At 34.9% G+C, this 20197-nt stretch overlaps 1 protein-coding gene across 6 annotated transcripts in view; it reads left to right on the top strand.

Annotated features, from left to right (window-relative positions):
- Positions 1-9976, top strand: part of PCDH17 (protocadherin 17) — an 86738-nt gene extending 76762 nt beyond the window's left edge. For all 6 annotated transcript variants that reach the window (XM_015276818.4, XM_040653591.2, XM_015276813.4 and 3 more), the window contains one exon: positions 5294-9976. In XM_015276818.4, the coding sequence (XP_015132304.1) occupies positions 5294-5976 (683 nt within the window). In that variant the 3' untranslated portion in view covers positions 5977-9976. The remainder of the gene's footprint in view (positions 1-5293) is intronic.
- The last annotated feature ends 10221 nt before the right edge of the window (positions 9977-20197 follow it).

Here is a 20197-nt window from a genome sequence, read left to right as displayed (position 1 = left end):
AGTGAAAGACAGATATTCAAAACTAGAGTACCAAAGCTCATGAACCTGCCATGAATAGGTGGTTTTCACTCCAAGGTCAATCAGGATATTTTTTGTCACAAAACTGCCTTCTTTTTTGGCTTCATATTTAATTCTCTCACTGCTAAGGTGCCCAAGGATCAGAAATGGAAAGTTAGTCAATACTATGAGTATGAATGCAATCCTGTTATAGCAAATGCAGGAAATGAGACAGGAAAGGAAGATGTGACATGCAATATACATTAAATATATGCTATATGTTATATATCTCTTCTACTTAAAGAGATTGCCAGCAAACTTTGTATTTTTATTGATGCCAATGAATAATGCAAATACTGTAAGTTATCCTCATATTCAGCATATGTGTGCACACATGAAGTAATAAATTCAAATTACAGAATGTAACTCAGTAACAAAATTAAACAAATCAGTTTTGAAAACCTCAAAGTATTGTTTTTGGCACACTACTAAGTACCTAGTGTAGTTAACGTATTTCCAGCGGCTGAGAACTTCTCTGATCTTTATCTTTCATCTCAAGTGTGTTCATTGCAGTCTCAGTTTGGGTTTTAAAATAACAGCCAGGTTTTAAAATAAGAGTGGAAAAACAAATCTCCTATTACATAAGTTGTTCAGCTCTGCATTTTATATGTATGTAGGTTGCTCTGAAAGTAATGCCTGCTATTTATTTCCATGGAAACTACAACAGATATGAAGAATACAATAACACCATTTGAAAGAGCAAACTTGAAGCTGCAGAACATTACTTTTTAACGCAGACACCACCATTAGCTATGCATTTTCACCAGTGATGAACAAGAGACTGCATACCATGCTCATAAAAATGTGTACGACCATCCAGAATGCGGTTTGTCTTTCATGTCATTGTCACCACTGCTGAAATGTACCACCTACCATCTCACTGTGCACATACTCACTCCTTGATCTTCGTATTCAGCAAGCATTGATGAATATCAATGGGAGCAACTTTTTCTGCATAGAGTTCAATAACACCCCTTTGTTTCATACGCACATTCATGTCAGACATCATTTTGTCAGTACCTCTCTGCTGCCATCTGTCATACAGCAACAAAATGCAATGAAAGAGTGGCAGGGAGGTTCAAACTCTACTGCCATACCCTCAACTGACATTGGCCTCTGATGTCATGGGCCAAGGTAATAAAATAGGAGATACTACTTTCAGAGCAGCCTTTATATACATATATATATATATATATATATATATATGTAGAAAGTAGAAAATTATGAAAGATAATTTTAAGATAATATAACACAAAACCAGTGGCCAAAAGGCTGTAAAAATTGTGAACTCTCAATGCATTAAATACAGTTACCATGTTTTACAGGCAGTGCTACATTCTATTTATTTATTCATTTATTTTCTGGGAGATATAAAGGAAAAAAGATGATTTCTGCTTTCATGAAATATTTTAAAAGAGAGCAAAATGATAGGGAGAAATCTTTGTTCACTGATTATGTAGTTCAGAGCATTTAACAGCTGCTAACAAATGTACCATCTTTTTTATTTTATATTTTGTTTAAAGGAAATGAAATTATATATATATATATATAAGAAAATGCAAAAAATAGCTAAATTTGCAAAATAAAAGTTTGTTTGCAGAAGTAAATTAATTTTTAGAGAATCCTTTAAAAGGACCAAAAATTTTGCTCAGCATTGTCATGAATTCCATATAAGAGTAAAATAATTTTAGAGATTGGTTAGAGAAAATCCTAAATGAAGCAGTTATTATTTTTCATTACTATCTAGACGCACTTTTTAAGCCAGAGGCTATGTTTACCGCAAATCCACTCTGTAGAATTCAGTGGAAGAGAAAAAATAGCAGAAACAAATTAGAGGAAATATTTGCAAAATCTAAAATTCCAGAATTCTTATAGAAAGGTCTTGGTTTGCATTGGCCTTGGAGCACCCTTATTTATTTATTTATTTATTTATTTATTTCAGTTTATCTCTGTTGGATTTCTATGCATAATAAAATCTAACCAGACTTCAGCTTTTATTATCTATTGCCCATTCCCTGTTAAAACCTGAAACCTTCCTTTCCAGTATTCTTGCTCTATGTCCCATTTAAAATGTTTTGATTTGACATTTTTTTACAGTGTTTTATGTTCTTTTTTTTTTTTTTTTTTTTTTTTGAGGGAGAGAGAGATTAGAAGTTTTAGCAGTTGCACACAGCAGCTGTTTGAAGCTGTGGAAGCTCTAGAAAACTAGATGCAAAAAACCTTAGTGGAGGTGAACTAATGGTTGGAATGAGGTGTCTAAATTTTCCTTTATATGTATGAAATTTATAGCTACATTTTTCATTAAGCAATTGTTCCATGTATGTTGTGCCTGCCAGCATGAGTGCCAACTCCATCTCATTCGAGTGAAGTAAAATCACAACTTTTCCTAGCTCTGTTAGTGTGTTACAGTCTTAGGGCTGGGAATATATTTTCACCTTACTTTTCGTTATGACTAGTTCAGCTTGTATTGTACGGTAAAATCATAATGAAGCTTGCTTATCCTTGGAGATCCCCTACAAATTTTATCTTTAAAGCATGTATGTTATATTCTCTTCCTCAAAAATCACTCTGTATCCTTCTCTAACTGTACTTTGTTCTCTCTTGCTTTTGTTCTTTCTTTTCTGAAAGTCTTATACCATTCTTAGATTTAAGGAAGGGAGGAAGGAAAGAAGTAAGGAAGAGTTCATACAGAATGACAGTTTTTTGAAGAACTGTATTAACAACTCACAGATCTAAGTAAATTTTGAGTAACATATTATTTTCTTATCCTGATAAGTAACTAAATATGTTAGATTTAAAACCAGACAAGCCCATAAAATAAACCAAAGCAAAACAAAACACAATTAAAACAAACAAACAAACAAAAACCAAATTGAATTGATTATTCTTTTTTAAAATTTATTATTATTATCATTTATGTATTTATTTTATTTATTAGACTAGATATTAGGAAGAAATTCTTTACTGTGAGGGAGGTGAGACACTGGAACACGTTGCCCAGATTGGCTGCGGATGCCCTCTACCTGGAAGCATTCATGGTGGCGCCACGGTGGATGGGGCTTTGAACAACCTGGTCTAGAGGGAGGTGTTCCTACCTATAGCAGGGGGTTGGAACTAGGTGATCTTAAAGGTCCCTTCCAACCCAAATCATTCTATGATTCTATGATTCTATGAATTATCTCACTCCAATTTAACTGATAATTGAGATGTAAGACAATTTTGATTAAATTTAAGCCATACTGTATTCATGTATTTTCATAAATGTGAACAAATCTACTTACACTGTTGGATGCTCGCAGAGGACGTGATTCAGGTTTCTCAGTGCAACTGTTCATGAATCTGGTGGTTATTTGTAGACATCAAAAGATTACAGGGGGGTTATTTCCTAATTGAATGATTATGATCAGTTAGAATTTGTCCTATCATCAGGTCAAGAAGTTTGCTCAGCTTTTTTCAAGACCTGTTGTGAATGTCTCTGCGAATGTGTATAATTAATCCTGACATATACACATATACATACATAGTTATAGTTTTTTGTTTTGTTTTGTTTTAATCCAACTGAATTTGAGGTATTTTGTATGTACTGAATTCCTCAAATCAAATTTGAAAGCGATATGTCCACTCTGTCAATCAAAATAGTTAATAGCAATGTGTGGCTGATCAAAACCCAGAGATAGTAAGGGGTTTATTTATGGGGTCAGCATTGACTGGAGAGTACTGAAAAATTCAAGAAAGAAGTGAAGGTAATTTGCATCATAGTTATGCATTCCTGAAAATACAAACAAACAAACAAACAAACCAAAAACCACCAACCTTCACAAAATGCATGTTTAAAGCATATTTCTGGAATCTTACTGCTTTCTGAAATTGAGTTAGAGTCATGTATACATTTCAAAATGGTGAGTAGTGGCACAAACATATTCTGTGTTGCTTTCTGCAACAATGATGTTAGCCACCTGTGCTAGACCTCTCCGCACACTAACCAATTAGCTGATCAGGGCCAAATGACTGCATACGCACACCAATATGATGAGCAGCAAAATGCATTTATTCACTATCAAATACAGCTTATGTATATTTTTACCTACATAACCGTGCTGTCATGTCCCACCCTGATTGGTTCACACCAGATAACATTGTGCCTTATTTGGCCATTTCCACATTCTTTTCTCATCCTTCTTCTTCTTCTCCTGTTTTCTCTGCATCAAGGTCAGCACGATAGCACTGTCTCTCTATGCTTAGGGAGAGGCCTGTCCCATATATCCCATACCCCCACAAGACGCCTACTACAACAATTCTGTTAGTTCAAAAATACAGTCAAACTAAGGTTTTTAAAGCATTGTAGGATAGGAAGTATTAAAATTTATGTTCTAGAAATGTAGTGAATTTAAAAAAAGAGAGAACTATTTAACTGTATTATTTGAAAGAAATAAGAATATAGAAATCCCACAATCATTATCATTTCAAATAGCATGTCATGGTTTGTCATTCTTCCAAATCGTATGTACTGAGCAAATCGTATGTACTGAGCAAATAATTTTCAGTTATTGCACCAAAACAAAAAATAGTAAAGCTGATTGTATGATCCATACTCATGTCTAATAAAATTGCAATATGCACTTTTTGACAAGCTTATATTTAATACATTCTGATGGAAAATTCTAGTTCCCTGTTCTCAGCAGGAAAAGTAGGCTTTTTAAGAAAACCTTTTTATTTTGTGACTGTCATACAACATAACAATTACAAAAGAAATGGAGGTGACAAAAATGAAAAGCCAGCTTGCTGATTCTTGTGAAGTGTTTGTATTTCCAGAAAGGCAGTCATTGCTCAGTTGTTTGATTTGAAAAATTAATCCTGATAATGCCTTTTTAGTTCTTTAAGTACTGCTCACTATTTTCTAGGATGAGTTTTACAGAACAAAGCCTAACAGATTTCTACAGCAGATTAGTTTACAGCTGAAGCTCAATTCCACTGAGAATGATTCTCTAATGACCCCTTTTTACTTCCACTGGGCTGTGTGAATGTTTTAATACATAGAGAATAGCATAAAATAAATCTAATGTCTCAACTAGTAGATCTATGACATCCTTCTGAAATATTTTAATTATAGGTTTTCTTTTTTCTCCATAGTTAAGAAACCAGATGTCAAGTAAGTCCATCACAAGTTGATCGTAGATACTTCATTAAAGAAATCCACTTATAACTAGAGTTTTTCTCTTTCTCCTTTGTTTTACAGAACAAGAAGAATGTGTTAACTGCACAGATGAATGCAGAGTGCTTGGTCATTCTGACAGATGTTGGATGCCACAGTTCCCTGCAGCCAGCCAGGCTGAGAATGCAGATTATCGCACAAATCTCTTTGTACCCACAGTTGAAGCTAATGTTGAGACTGAGACTTATGAAACTGTGAACCCTACTGGGAAAAAGACTTTTTGTACATTTGGGAAAGACAAGAGAGAGCACACTATTCTCATTGCCAATGTTAAACCTTATTTAAAAGCCAAACGTGCCCTGAGTCCTCTGCTTCAGGAGATTCCCTCAGCATCGAGCAGCCCAACAAAGACATGCATTGAGCCTTGCACCTCAACAAAAGGACCTCTGGATGGTTGTGAAGTGAAATCAGGAGCCTTGGCTGAACCAAACAGCCAGTACTTGTCAACTGACAGTCAGTATCTATCGCCTAGTAAACAGTCAAAAGACACTCCCTTCATTGCATCAGATCAGATGGCTAGGGCCTTTGCAGATGTGCATTCCCGAGTGAGCCGAGACTCAAGTGAGATGGACTCTGTTCTGGAGCAGTTAGACCGTTCAGCCCGGGATCTAGGCAGGGAGTCGGTGGATGCCGAGGAAGTTGTGAGAGAAATAGACAAGCTCTTGCAGGACTGTCGGGGAAATGACCCTGTGGCCATCAGAAAGTGAGGGGGAAAATAAGGACAGGCTGGCAGTTACGTTCCTCTTCTGCTGATTAAAACTAACTAAATAAAAAATAAAATCCCCTGGTTGTAACAGATTTACAGGAATGAAGGAAGACCAATGCTGCTTTAAGGCTTTTAGTGAACATCTGAAGTGCCCACAAGTATGTTCTTTTCACTGCTCTTTCTTTTTGACAGATAACACTGGTTTCATTTTGACCAAACTTTCATTAGGACAGAGTCAAGTACACAAAGAACTATATGAATGAGGAAAGACGGTGCCATTTTGACAATCTGATAGGAAAGTGCGAGAAAGGTGGAATGGAAATACGTCTGATACTTTAAGACTGTCCTCAATAGCTGATGCTGACTTTACTGTTTACGTACAAACCCCAAGAAAAACAGGGTTGAATATTTCTGTTCTGTGGTGGATTTCCAGCAGTCACCACAGGCTTCTACGGAAAGTCCTAAAAGAGTTCTTGTAGTAGTCCAAGTGACACCAAACATTAACATTCATTTGTGGTAAACATTTATGTACAAAGTTATCTGCCACAAATAAGAGAGGGAAGAAAAAAAAAAAAAGAACTAGAAAACAAAAGACACCATTCAGATCATTATTCAACCAGACATATCCTGATCATCAGTAAAATACTTCATATCATATTAAGATTAAATGTAAAATGATATAGTCCATCTTGTCCTGCACACACATCAGCTAATTCACTTGAAAAAGAAGAAAAAAAATAGTATCTATTTAGCATTTTAGTGTCCAACAAAACTATAAACAGTTAGTGGTAAGTTTAAAAGAAAAAAGAGGAGAAAAATACCTTTTGAAAAGTTACCTTTCAGGGTAATACACAAAATAAATTAATGTTCTTAACACTTTTTAATTCATTTGTGGACACTAAAATAGCTCAGGAAAGTGAAAATGTCTTAGACATCCACACAAATCACACGATCATATAAATGTGCAAATGTAAGAAGATTCAGTGTGTTTACATCAAATGACATATTTTTATTGATTTATTGCAGATACAGTGCATATGAGCCAAATTGTTGAGTGTATAAGAGCTATATTGTGTATTTTATTAAATTAATATATAGTTGTGTTGCAAAAATATTTGGGCTTATATTGTAAATGGCAAGTGTTGCCTCAGTAGCTGTCGAACTCTATGAGTTTTGTTTTTTCCTGCTTCCTTTTCCCCAAGGATTTTGGGAAGCAGTGCCTCAGAGCAAAGTCTCTTGTTTAATGTATGGTCTACGAAGTTCTGCAGTACATAATCTGTTCAAAATGTGTTTGAGTGAGCTGATGGAGCTAGCTGAACGGCCTACAAATATATCCATCAGTCATGGTTTTGTGCAAGTCCTTGTAGAAGCTTCTATTGCAAACTCATGTTTAATAACAAAAATTACTCTTGAACCAGTACCTGGAACCTTCTTATTTATTTTGATTTGTTTTATTTTGTTTTCCCCAAATATGTGCAGCCAGCCTGTTTAGTGTAGGATATTTGATTGACTTCTTAAGAAATGTTACCCTTTTCAAAGTTTTGGTGTTTAGCTGAGAGATCTGAAACATATGTCAGTGCCAAAACTTGTCAAGGCATGAACAGTATTTTCTCTGTTTCTTTAGACTGTGCAATTGCTTCCTGCAGTTCTAATTATACACTGTTTGTCTGAGGGGATTGTTTCTGGTTCTGTTTTCATTTGTTCTGAAAAATATTTGCAGAATAATTTGGGAGAGCTTCAACTTTTTTATTGTGTTTTCTAAGGACATTTCTATTGCATTTGAAAAATGCAAAATTGCCTTTAGATGAAAGTTTAAAAATCAACCCACATTCAGAAAAAACTAGCACAGAATGAGTAGAAGTGGAAGAAAAAATGTTTAGCTCAGGATCTGTCCCCTGTATGCTTCAGATTCTGTGTTGGACATAAAACTATAGCACACTGTTTAAAAACAGTATCTGGGTTAAATTAAACATAAGCTCTACTATAAAAACATATATGAAATATTTTATTAAATTTAGTTAGGCAATCTCAAATATCACAAAGCCATACTTTTCATCAATTCAAGGATAACATTCATCCAACTTTCTCTTTTCATGTTGATATTGCCGTTAAAGGGTGATTTCACTTAGTCAGTCCTACAGTTAATTGTCTTTGGTTGTTGGAAACACCTATTCCAGTTTGCTCTTAGCTCCTGCTGTTAAAAAAAGTCTATGAATACATGTAATCAAATGATCTTGTACATGTTTTATCAAGCTACTCTCCATGTTTTGGACAATTTATGTAACTAAGATGTGGTGTTGTCTGTGTTATATATATTTCTTTTGTTTTGGCCAGGAGACCCAAGACTGATTTTGCTTGATAGCTTGATAGCTTAAAATTCCATAGTGGAGAGGATTTCTTATTGTTTGAACAGTCTTTTATACGTATTTCTGTGGTGCTCATCACTTCAGTGTCTGTGCACCAAGTCTTTAGCTCTGCCAGTGAGATCCATTATTCAGCAAAATCTAAGCCAGTATGTAAATGCAGTCAAGTGATGGAGATTTGTGTATTTTATAAATGATTTTAACACTGAGTAACCAATTGTACAATTCATTGTATATGTCTGGAGACATAAAACCACAATATTCTGAGAAAGGGCTGTGCCAATGTAAGAGGAATTTACCTTAAGGCTCTCTGTCACTAGTGATTTACTAGCTTTAGTTGTTTAACACATTATCTGTATTTAGTAGTGATTATTTATTTACCACTCCGAGGTAATTCAGAATTCATGACTCACAGCTTTATAGAAGAGTTTAGGAAATCTTGCTTTTATTTAATTTGGCCGACAACTGCCTTGTGTTGTAGATCTTTGGCATAGTGCTTCCAGTAAGCATATCCAGGTTAAAAAATCTGTTTCATAATTTAGGATTGATACATAATGTATCAACAAATGAGTAGAGCATATACAATGTGAGTTTTGCTGTTTGAGTCAAAATTAACATGATTATGTGTGAAAGAAGTGTCATCCAAAGTACCACAAACAAAAGAATTAGAACATTTTTTTCTCTCTTTGGTATCTTTGCAGTCACCACTGGAAAAAGAGACATCAATGGAAGATGAAGTTGAGTTATTTCTCTCATTCCTTATGTACATGTCTTATAAAACTGAAATAAAATATCTGTCACATGACTATAGAGAGAATGACTGAGCTAAGGGAAAGCAAGTTAAAAAACTAATAAAATTGTACTGTACACTGTGAATAGAGCATAAGGCATTCTGTTTTATTTTGTTTATTATTTTTATTTTTTTTAGATTAATGAAATCAAGCAACTGAGAGTTCTTTAAAAGACTGGCCAATCAAATCAGGACTCTAAATCAGATCTTTTCTTTCCTTCTCTTCTTTTCTGGTATACTTATCAGGAAAGAGAGTCTTCTTAACTATGATTTGCCACTTGAGGTATTAGGCTTTGAATTCCAAGCCATATCCAGAAGTAAAAAATTGCACACAGTGGAGCAAGGTACATCATTCAAACAAACTTTCAACTGTTTGTTGCCTAATGGAAGGGAAATTGCTAAGGTCAAAAAGGAGTCGGAAACCAAGCATAATGTGCACCCATTCATTATTATTTAATTACTTTATTTTGAGATTAGGCAGTGATTATTATTGCATTAATTCAAGTGGGAGTTTTGGCTATCAAGATTTATTGAAGTGTAGCTGAATGAAACTTGATTAAGATTTTGACTTCTCTGGCCCTGTGGTGCTACAGGTTGGCATTCACATCTATCAGTCCCTGTCTCCCCATATGGCTCAAAGTTGCACCAGTGACTAGTGAATGACACGTGCACACTAAAAATAAAACAAACAGAAAACAACAAAAACAACAAATAAAAGCAAACAAACAAATCCACAAACAAAAGCAGCATACATTGTATGAATTATTTCAACCACTACTGTTCAATGGCTGTGCTTAATGTGACCTATCTGGAAAATGAGGACTACAAATAAAAAGCAATTACTAATAGTGGTGTTTCCTGCTTTTGCATTCATTAACACAGGAGAAATGTGTTAAACACTGCATACCACAGGGAGCCTGATGGTAATTACTTTGGAAAAGCAACTTGTGGCATTGCGGCTGTTACAGCTAGTTATCAGTTTGCCAAAAAAATGACAGTTCCTGCTTCATTTATTAGAAATGTGTAACCATTTTCTCTCAACAGGAAGGTGGTGAAGAGTTTTCATCAAGCTGGGTAGGTTTATCTTTTAAGCAGCTGATGTGCTGAATCCCTACAGGCTGTTATTTGCTCACAGATATATGGAGCTGAATAAAGGATAGTTTGGTTCAGTACACTGGTGTGAGTTCACCAAACACATTATAAAATGAGGGTAGAAGTTTTCAAAGGCTATCAGTCCAACAAGAAAGTTCAAAATACTTCCTGAGTATACAAGTGGTCAGAATAATCTAAAGAATGTAAGCTTTTTTATTTTTTATTTTTAATGTGTCTTTCTTATGGGCTTGTAATAGAGAAAAGTATTTTATTTCATTTTGCTCTAAACAACATGACAAATGCTGAGCAAATACAACTAAGTCCTACGTCCAGCTGATTTAAGTTGTTATAATGTAACACCTTGGTTAGCCATTTTTATTTTTATTTTTCAAGAGAAAAGAGAATTGCTATGTTTGAGACTCGTGAATTCCTCAGATTGTGTGGCTTTTGTTTTTTCTCCTGTGTAATGTAACAGTGATATCCCAAATAATTTAAAGCATCTACACTTGAATAGTATTATTTTTAATTTGTTACTAATAACTAATTAGTAACTAATTGACTAATTAATAATTAATAAGTATGTAGGCATTGCTTTTGATATCTAAATTGCATTTTAGATTGTTCAGAACACTACAGGTTTTAGGAAGATATGTGCTAGTCCTGCAGGCAGAATTACCTTCTAGCCATTGTATGTTTTCTGCAAGCCCTTTTGCCCCAAACAAAACCAGCCTGCATAGAATCGTAGAATCATAGAATCACAGAATCACCAAGGTTGGAAAAGATCCACAGGATCACCCAGTCCAACCATCCACCCATCACCCATAGTTCTCACTAGAACATGTCCCTCAACACAACATCCAAACGTTCCTTGAACACCTCCAGGACTGGTGACTCCACCACCTCGCTGGGCAGCCCATTCCAGAGCCTGACCACTCTTTCAGAGAAGTAGTATTTCCTAATGTCCAGCCTGAATCTTCCCCTGGTGCAGCTTGAAATCATTCCCTCTAGTCCTATCACTGGTTACACGAGAGAAGAGGCCGACCCCCAGCTGACTACTACCTCCCTTCAGGTAGTTATAGAGAGCAATAAGGTCTCCCCTGAGCCTCCTCTTCTCTAGACTGAACAATCCCAGCTCCTTCAGCCGTTCCTCGTAAGGTTTGTGCTCCAGACCGTTCACCAGCTTTGTTGCCCTTCTTTGAACACACTCCAGGGCCTCAATGTCTTTCTTTCAGTGAGGGGCCCAAGTTACCCCAGGGATAACTGACTTGTGGCAGCCAAGCGTTCATAGCGATGTCGCTTTTTGGTCCTTCGATGTCAGCTCTTTCTATCATTGTGAAGCATCGAATTAGTTGGCAACCTAGGCACACAAAACCCCTATTATTTCCTTTTTTTTTTTTTTTTTCCTGCTTCATATATTTGTCATTCAACAGGCTGAATTCCAAAATCTAGGAAGCCACTGTCTGTGCAGAGTCCTGCCAAAATGTACCTTCTGCTGCTGAAGGCGTTATTGGACATGGGATGTTGCTGTCTCGCTGTCTTCAACTGTGTGTAATTCAGAGCTTGGCTGGATCCACAGGATATGCAGAACAAGTCATAAACCATCCTGGCTTTTCTTTACCCACAATACAGAGTCATTGATTTCTCATTTGGAAAGTAGCCAGCCTGTCAAACAGAGATTCTTAGATCTCCCTTAAGCCAGCCACATATAACTGCTTCAGGATGTTCACTCATGGGATAAATGCCCTGTCTTTATTCCTTACTGAGTCTAAGTCATAAGAGCAACTGAAAGATTATTTATTCAGTTAGTAATATTTCCCTAAAAATTATATTTCTCCAATGGAAACAAGGGACGGCTCTCTGCTGTATGTATAACTAGATTTGTGAAAGGTCACCTAAGTAGCAGTAGTGCATGCAGAAATGAATCAGAGAATTAATAAGCCATCTTAAACATTTCTGAGATGTATATTCCATAACACATATGTTATGATTCAAGAAAGAGAGCACACTATCTTTGTTTATTTGTTGCTAATGGTTCCTGATAATGCCTGGCTCACAAAAACCTTTAGTTCAACTTTTGAAGAAGAACTTTTCTCCCAGTCTCTGGGAGACTGATTCCTTAATCATAGAATTGTAGAATGGCCTGGGTTGAAATTAATTATGAATGAATGATAAATGAATGGATAATAAATACATAAGTAAATGATAATAATAATATTTTTCCTTAAATTAGGGATTCTTCCCCTAAGTCCTTTGGATCAGAGATTTTATTTGGACAATAATTCAAAATGTCCATTCTGCAAGAATGCAAGAATGTAAACATGGGTTGAAGCACAAACTGTTGAAAAACAGATTTAGATTTTGACTTTCTGGGAAACTGAATAATTAAAATTCCATATCTGAAAATATTTTGCATTTAATGCCTTGAAGCCCATGAAATTCTTATTAATATAACTTACTGAACTGCTGTCAGAGAACTAAGGGATCAGCGAGTCAGTTATCCTCAACTTTTTCCAAGTTAAAACCAACATTTGAGCTTCCACTAGAAAGCAGTTTATTGCTTATGCAGTTCAGAAAACATATTTGTAATATGTTTCTAAATAAGAAATACTGCTTAACAAATCTGCAATTACATTTTGTAATAGCTGCAAATTTTCTATCATTTCAGGGGCAATCACATGCAGAACTCTTTTTATTGGATTGATTTGAAAGTGATAAAAAATGGACTATTGGGCTGGCATCAAAATTAAAGTGAAAACACAATATATGTCTGACCACCAGAAAATTACATTTATGTATTTTTGTTATTACTGTCTCTAGTAAGATGTTCTATGCATCTTATTTTTAACCCTTTCAAAACAGATGTGCTTTGTAATGCTACATGCATACCATAAGCATGACATGTCCTTTTGAATACTTTACATTGTAAATTTATCTCAGTAAAGAATTCACACATCATCCTATATAATTAAAAAATAATAAAATAATAAAATATTTGTAAAAAAAAATACTTGCAGATAAAATCTCCATTTACTTCTTAAAATTCAAATTGTTTTAAAATTTGATCGTATTACAGTTGCTAAAATATTAAAGCAATATTTTTTATTTTCCAGTTAAAGCACTTATCTTTTTATGGACAAATTCTTCATTCACACTTTTGAGTTCGGTGGGAGATCCTTTTAAAAGGAATATCACATTTGTAAACTTGACATCTCTAAATCAGGCTATTTCCATAACAATTAAACATTCAGCTATTGCATTTTTTAGAAAAAATAATTAATTTTAGCATTTTTAAATGAAAGTATGAAGAAATTAAGCAGCAGACATATATTCTGAATAACTATTTAATATCTTCCAACTATAATATGGATCATAAATTTGTACTTAATTACCAGTCCATTTTTAGTATCTGTCCCAAACCATATGACAAACTGTATTTACTCTTAGTATCCTCTGACTTCCTGCACTTCAAGCCATAGATATGATTTTCTATGTCTTTGAGTCTCATTTTAGATGAAGAACAAAATGAATGCAAGCCATTGCTATATTATTTAATAAGCATTTGTATATCATCAAGTGAATGTAGTAAATATAGCAGAAAATAATACATGTGAAGATATTTTGATAACATTAATATACCATTATAAGAGATTTAGAAAAGAAATCATTAACTGTTGATGAGCCTTAATCTTTGACCATAAGATAAACTTCTTAAAAACATTGAGGTTTTGCCTCAATTCAAATTCTGTGGTAGCAGAAAACTTCAGAATAAATGCCCTGTCCAGACCAACTCTGGGCTTCTTTAGTGCTGTCTGCTTCTGGAAACCCAGCTATAAACACTAGCATAATGTTAAGTAACAATTTCCACTTTTTAAATCCACTTTTTAAAAAAGATTTCACCAAAACTTATCAATAAACTCTGGACTGCTAAAACTTAAAACCTCTTCAAATTCAAAAGTTGTGGTTGACGGCAGAAATAAAGATAGAGAAGGAAAAGCAGTAAGATATTTTGAATAGACTCAGATTTCCTATTTGTTCTTATCTCAGCCCAGGGAAAGGAACATACTGTTGCAACAGTGGGAGCAGTAAGAACAATTGTAAGAAGTTTGAATCAAGCACTCTTCTTTGAAGAGCTTTACTGCTGGTTTGCCAAACTTAATGTGAGATCAAGAATGTAAAACTGAGGCAGCTTTACTGATAACCAGTAGTTCTCTAGTTTAAGGAGTTGTTTCTATCACCTCCTGCCTGGAAGAAATTCAAGCGTCTTTGGGCAATGACAGCGTTCAACTGTGAGGAGCTACCAGGTGCTGCAGCCAAATCCTGAATAACATAGCTCCTTGAAAGTGGATGCCAGCTCTCCTCATTCACTTTCTTTATTTCCTTCAAACTGGGAATTTGTAAGGCATACTAGAAAATACTAGTCCACAATTCCAAGCCTTGAAGGGTGGTCTGGAGGAAGACCAATCCTTGCTCAGTGCATGTATTGTCTAGCACATAATGCATTTTTACAGCCAGTTAGAATTGTATTTGAAGAAGCATGTTTGCTCAGTTTGGGAATTTCTTTAATTACTGTTTTTGTTTCATTTTATACATAATCCAGAAAGTCTTCAACATCGGTGAAGCTAAAAGCATCCTCATTTTTAACTGTAACATAAATATTAATCACAATCACCAGTCCAGGCTGAGGATTTTATTTGCTTAACATGTACAAATATGCAACAATTATGTAAAAATTGAAGTTATTATGAGATATAATTAATATACTGTGTTACCAGCTGACTCAAAGCACTTCACTCAGCATCCCTAGCTTTAAAGACTATATCAAAGTGATGGTAAAATGCATTCCAAATTCAGTAAAGCACATCATCATCCCTAGGATTTCCCTTCTAGTAGTGACTTACATTACCATCCACAACATGTGTTGTAGTCTCGTTGGATTTTATTTGAGCTGGAATCATTCTATAAAAACAAAAAACAAAAACAAAAACAAAACAAAAAAAAACAAACAAAAAAGCACAACAGTATAATTGCTGATTTACCACAACTGTTCAGTTTAATTCAGTTCTTAATGATCCATTTGCATAACAGAATTTGCATTTTATTTCACGGAAAATGGTATGATTCCACCTGCCTTACCTCAGATAAAGTGTCAGAAAGGGAAAGCAATGATATGGGAAAAGAAGTGAAAAGTCATTTTGCTTTCTTAAAACAAGTACTGTGGGGATAGTGTATAGATGCACTGTCTTTGTAGGTAAATCAAAGACATACAAAAACCTTACCTCCCTCAGTTCCATCCCCTAGCTTCAGTTTTATTGGGCTTTCACTGTTCAGAAGCAGTAATTTTAAAATGTGCTGCTATCACATACCAGCATTCTCATAAAATTTTATTCATTGTGAAGACTGTGACAGGGAACATGAAAAGATATATGTAGACATATAGTGCCTTATCAAACTGTAATATCACTTAACATAACTGTCTTCCTATTGACTTGGACCTAATTCAGACACTAGAGATCACAGACAAATTACAAGCTATTACACCCTGCTCACAATGAGGTGATCAAAATAGTAACAAATTAAGGATATTTTTTGATAGACTTTTTATATGTATTTTTGTACTTTCTTCAAGGTTCAAATCCTATGGGTGACAGCTGTCATTTTACAGGTGACTCATTACTTTCATTTACAGAGTCCCCCAACAGATGGAAAGGGCTTTGTTTCCCAGGGAACACTGACAGGTTATGATTTCCAGGGCTTTTAATCATTTTAACAAAACTTACACACATCTGTCAATTATTCTATTTAGTGAAGTTAATAATACAGCAATCTGAGAATGACAAAGAACACTTTTCTTCTTGTGAAACAACTTTTCCATCAGGACCAAAGAAGCAGGAAAAAAATACCTCTGAGTTTTTGTTTTCTTACAAATAAGTGGATATAAGTACCAATATTTATAATAACAATGACATTTTATTTTTGTGGTACCTGCCCATAGAGCTTTCACCTCCTCACAAGCTATAGAGAAGCTATAAATCATTAAAACTTACAACAGATAAAACACAACAAGCTGGAATCACATGAATAATTAAAACCAAAGTCACTCTGCAGAACTGATCATTTTGGTCAGGTATAGACACAGGCGCTTGTTGTGCTGCTTTTTCTGGTCCTGATGGCAAGTACTTCAAGTTCCCAGGGCTTTAGAAAAGAAGCAGCAGATGTGTGCATACCAGCAGATGTGTTGGTTCTCCCCATGACTAAAACACTGCAAACTCATACATTATAGACCTGAGACCAGGACTCCCCATATAAACCAGTTGTTTAATCTCAGTGGAATTGAAGAACATCTACATAGCAGTGAAATAAACTTTACAGAGCAATAATAATGTGTTTCTTTTGGATATTCATAAATATAAATACAATATCAGCAAAAAAAAAAAAAAAAAAAAAAACCTAAGCATTTAAATTATGGACTTTTAGTGAATCAAAAACACTTTCACAGCATCTCATATTTTTATTCCTTTTAGTATGATAGTGCTTTTTGTTTGTTTATCTTTAAATTATTATTACTACTATAGTACCTAATGCAAAAGGTAAAATAGTCACATTCATTTGCAATACATCCACAATTTAATTGAACTTTTGCAAAAGAATCCTTCCAGCTTTCAGTGAAGTTATGCTTTTAAGATTTTCTCCCAGTGTAAAATCTCACCATCAGGCTGTTCTTAATGCTTTTGGTATCATTACAATCGTACCTGAAGGAGTCACAGATTCTTCTAAGTCACTACTTGCAAGTAGTGAAATGATTCCTTTTTCAAAGAGTTGATAAAAACAAATCAAATCTAAATAATCCAATGTTTTGGACAGAGAAAATCTTATTATCTCCAGACTAGTCACAGCTCTATTAAGAAGACTGAAAATTTACAGGTTACAGTCTATATAGGTAATATGTACTGGAGCTGGGAATTTAACTTTCATTTCCCTAGAAGCACACCCCAGACCAAAAACTACTACAATCATCTTTTTATCTTCTGGAAGCCCAGATAGATTATGGATCAGAAATATAGTGACTAGAATTTAAACTTCTTTCACAACAGTTTAGCACTTTCCCCAGCCTTTAATGATTTTTTTTTCTCTATATTCTTTGTAATTCCTCTTCCATTCTTCCAGTGGCAAAATAGGAAGGGTGTTTCCCAGCATTGTCTGCGGGGGCCTAGGCATCAAAGATCCTTGACATCTCTGTGTATATTCTTTTGGAAAGAGTATGGACTACATTCAAATGCTATTCTGTAAAGTAAAATAAGTGGCAGCTGGCACCATACAGTTTTGTTATAATGAAAACATGAGGTGGTTGCCATTACACAGTCCTGCACTAATGAGAACAGTAGGAGCCTAGCATTACAATGGTCTAATGAAAACAGGAAATGGCTGGCATTAGTTTGGTATAATGAAAACAGGAGGTGGCTGGAATTACACTTATACAATAAATAAATTAAGATTTCTTGCCCTACCAATCTAATCTACATAATATATGATTCCTGTGTGCAAGAGAGAGGCTTATGTGAAGTCAAGACTGTAAAGAGCATTCTTTGTCACAATACTTGAGAAGTAGGAGAGTGCCTTCTCATAACTATTAATTTCTGTCTGATGAGTATGCATCAGAAAAATAGAGATATGATTTTAAAATTTGATTATTCTTTTTATTTAGAAAATAATCAAAAGCACTATAATTTCTGATGCCTGTCCTTCTAGAATGTGAAGGTTAAAAGTTGTTCACTGAAAGTGAAATTCAATGCTATGAGACTTTTAAATTAGCCTCACAATTACCCCACCCCAATTTGGACTAAGTGGCTAAAAATAAACTGAGGTGCTCGACGTAACATAGAGAATTAGAAAAGAAAAGAAAAGAAAAGAAAAGAAGAGAAAAAGAAAAAAGTGAAGCATAAAATCAATCATTCCTCTAATGGGCTTTCCTCTAAGACAAGAAAGGTCAGTTGTTTTTGTTCCTTCTTTTTCAAGCTAACATTTCTAGTTGAGCATTTTTAATTATTATTGCACAAGAGGGTCTTCTGTGTAGCTCTTAGACAATAAATACACAACCATCTTCTCTTTCATGGTGACTTTTAGGGCCATCAGAAACTGACTGATTCTTATTCTCCTTAATCTGGCTGAATTCACCATCAAGTTTGTCTAGTACAAGGCCAGTACATTAAGACACTGCATCAATCCACTCATATAGTACCTTTCAGCTCCTCAGTCTCCCATTTCTCATCTCCAAGCTCGACCACATTTTTTTCTGGACATTTTCCATCTAAGTCAAGAGGTTTGGAGTATAATTTTCAAAGCGACAATTATTGTGCTAGAATGTTCCAACATAAAAAGCTGTGCTTCCTGCAGCCTGGTATTCTGCTGATAGCTTCAGTTTCCATGCTCAGATTGCAGTGAAAATATTCCAGTCAGGTACCTCTGAGTGCAACAGCAGTGTGATGCAAATAAGGAACAGATAATCAAATCAAACTTTCTAATCGAGTTTTGCTATGCTGACTCTCTTATTTCTTTCTACCCTGCAGTTTGCGTGTTGTTTTACAACACTGCAAAATTTGCCTGAAGAGTAAATATTTGTGAGTTTTCAGAATCTTGTCATGTCCCACAAAGGAAAATAATTTTCCTGTGCTACTTCTACTATTACCTTGATTTCACCGTGGGAAGGTACAGATCTAATCCTTTGGAAGGGGGGAACTATGAGGTGAAGAAGCAGCCAGAGGAGTAAAACAGGGTGAGTGCCATTAATGAATTCTCAATTTCCGTTGCTTTTGTTTTTATTTCTTCATCAAATTACTGAAGAAAAGAAGAAAAGAAATGGTCATACCTTACGAACCAGATTTTTGACTAAGACGTATGGCACTGGGATCAGCATATGCCTTAGAAAATCTGCTGTTAAGTGCTGTTTGTGCAAGTCAGAGATGTGGCTTAATCGAGATAGGAGGTGACACGTGCCATGCATCCAGAATTAGTGTCTGGCCCTCAGCCATTAATGCTGGCATCTCAGAAACTGATTCAGTCCTCTGCCAAACTTCTGCTGAGATTTGGATTCACTGAATCTGACTCACAGCCTTTAATCCCCCCAAGCAGTATCTCTTTGAATTGTGGAGCTTGCAAAACATCCAGGTGGTGGTCCAGCCATGACTGTGCCTGTATAAGCTCAAGAAGCAGCATACTCTGCTTAAGAGTTTTACTACACAGAAAGCCCTTTACTGTTCAGGTCTGGATGTCAGAGCTTACCCTTCTTTTTAATGTGTTAATTGTGCTGCAGAGAATGCAGAGAAAATAGTCATATTGCCTACTGCATAAGTCTTCAAATCTTTTTGAAATATTTGAGAGTTGACAAATGTTGTATGCTACAAATCTACTTGATGGGTCTCATCATTCCATAAGCAATATTTTTCATTAGCCATCTTTCCAGTAGAATGATTCTTCGCCATATTTTCCAACTAACAAATTTTGTCATGATTGGCATCTTTATTACAATAACAAATATATCATTCAATACCACCTGGTGTAATTCAGTCTTGTTATATGATTCAGATAGTTGGTTAAACTATGGATTTTTCAAAGTCAAATTTTGTAGTAGAAGGAATATGGTTTTAATAGTGATTTAGATAAATAGGTAGTGTATCACTGAAACCACTAGTCTTGATTTAAGATAATGAATTGACCTCTACATGTATAATATTTAAAATCATTTATAAATGTGTTGGGAAAAAAAAAAAAAAAAAGAAAAAAAAAAAAAAAGCTGTACAAAAGTCTTTTTAATGTGCTTGAGTTCTATTTTGTACTGTACACTAAAAGTAGCACCTGACATTCACAATGGAACATGAATGGGTGAGACTGTGACATCCCTGTAAAAGCCAAGGGTTTTATTTCTTTTAAATAATAATAAGGAATATTCCCGTTTGAATTTCTAAGCAAGTAAGGAAAATAGC

The sequence above is a fragment of the Gallus gallus genome, chromosome 1 (genome assembly GCF_016699485.2).
Source record: "Gallus gallus isolate bGalGal1 chromosome 1, bGalGal1.mat.broiler.GRCg7b, whole genome shotgun sequence".
Taxonomy (NCBI): domain Eukaryota; kingdom Metazoa; phylum Chordata; class Aves; order Galliformes; family Phasianidae; genus Gallus; species Gallus gallus.
The sequence above is the reverse complement of the archived record's forward strand: the minus strand, read 5'-3'. Positions and strand labels throughout refer to the sequence as shown.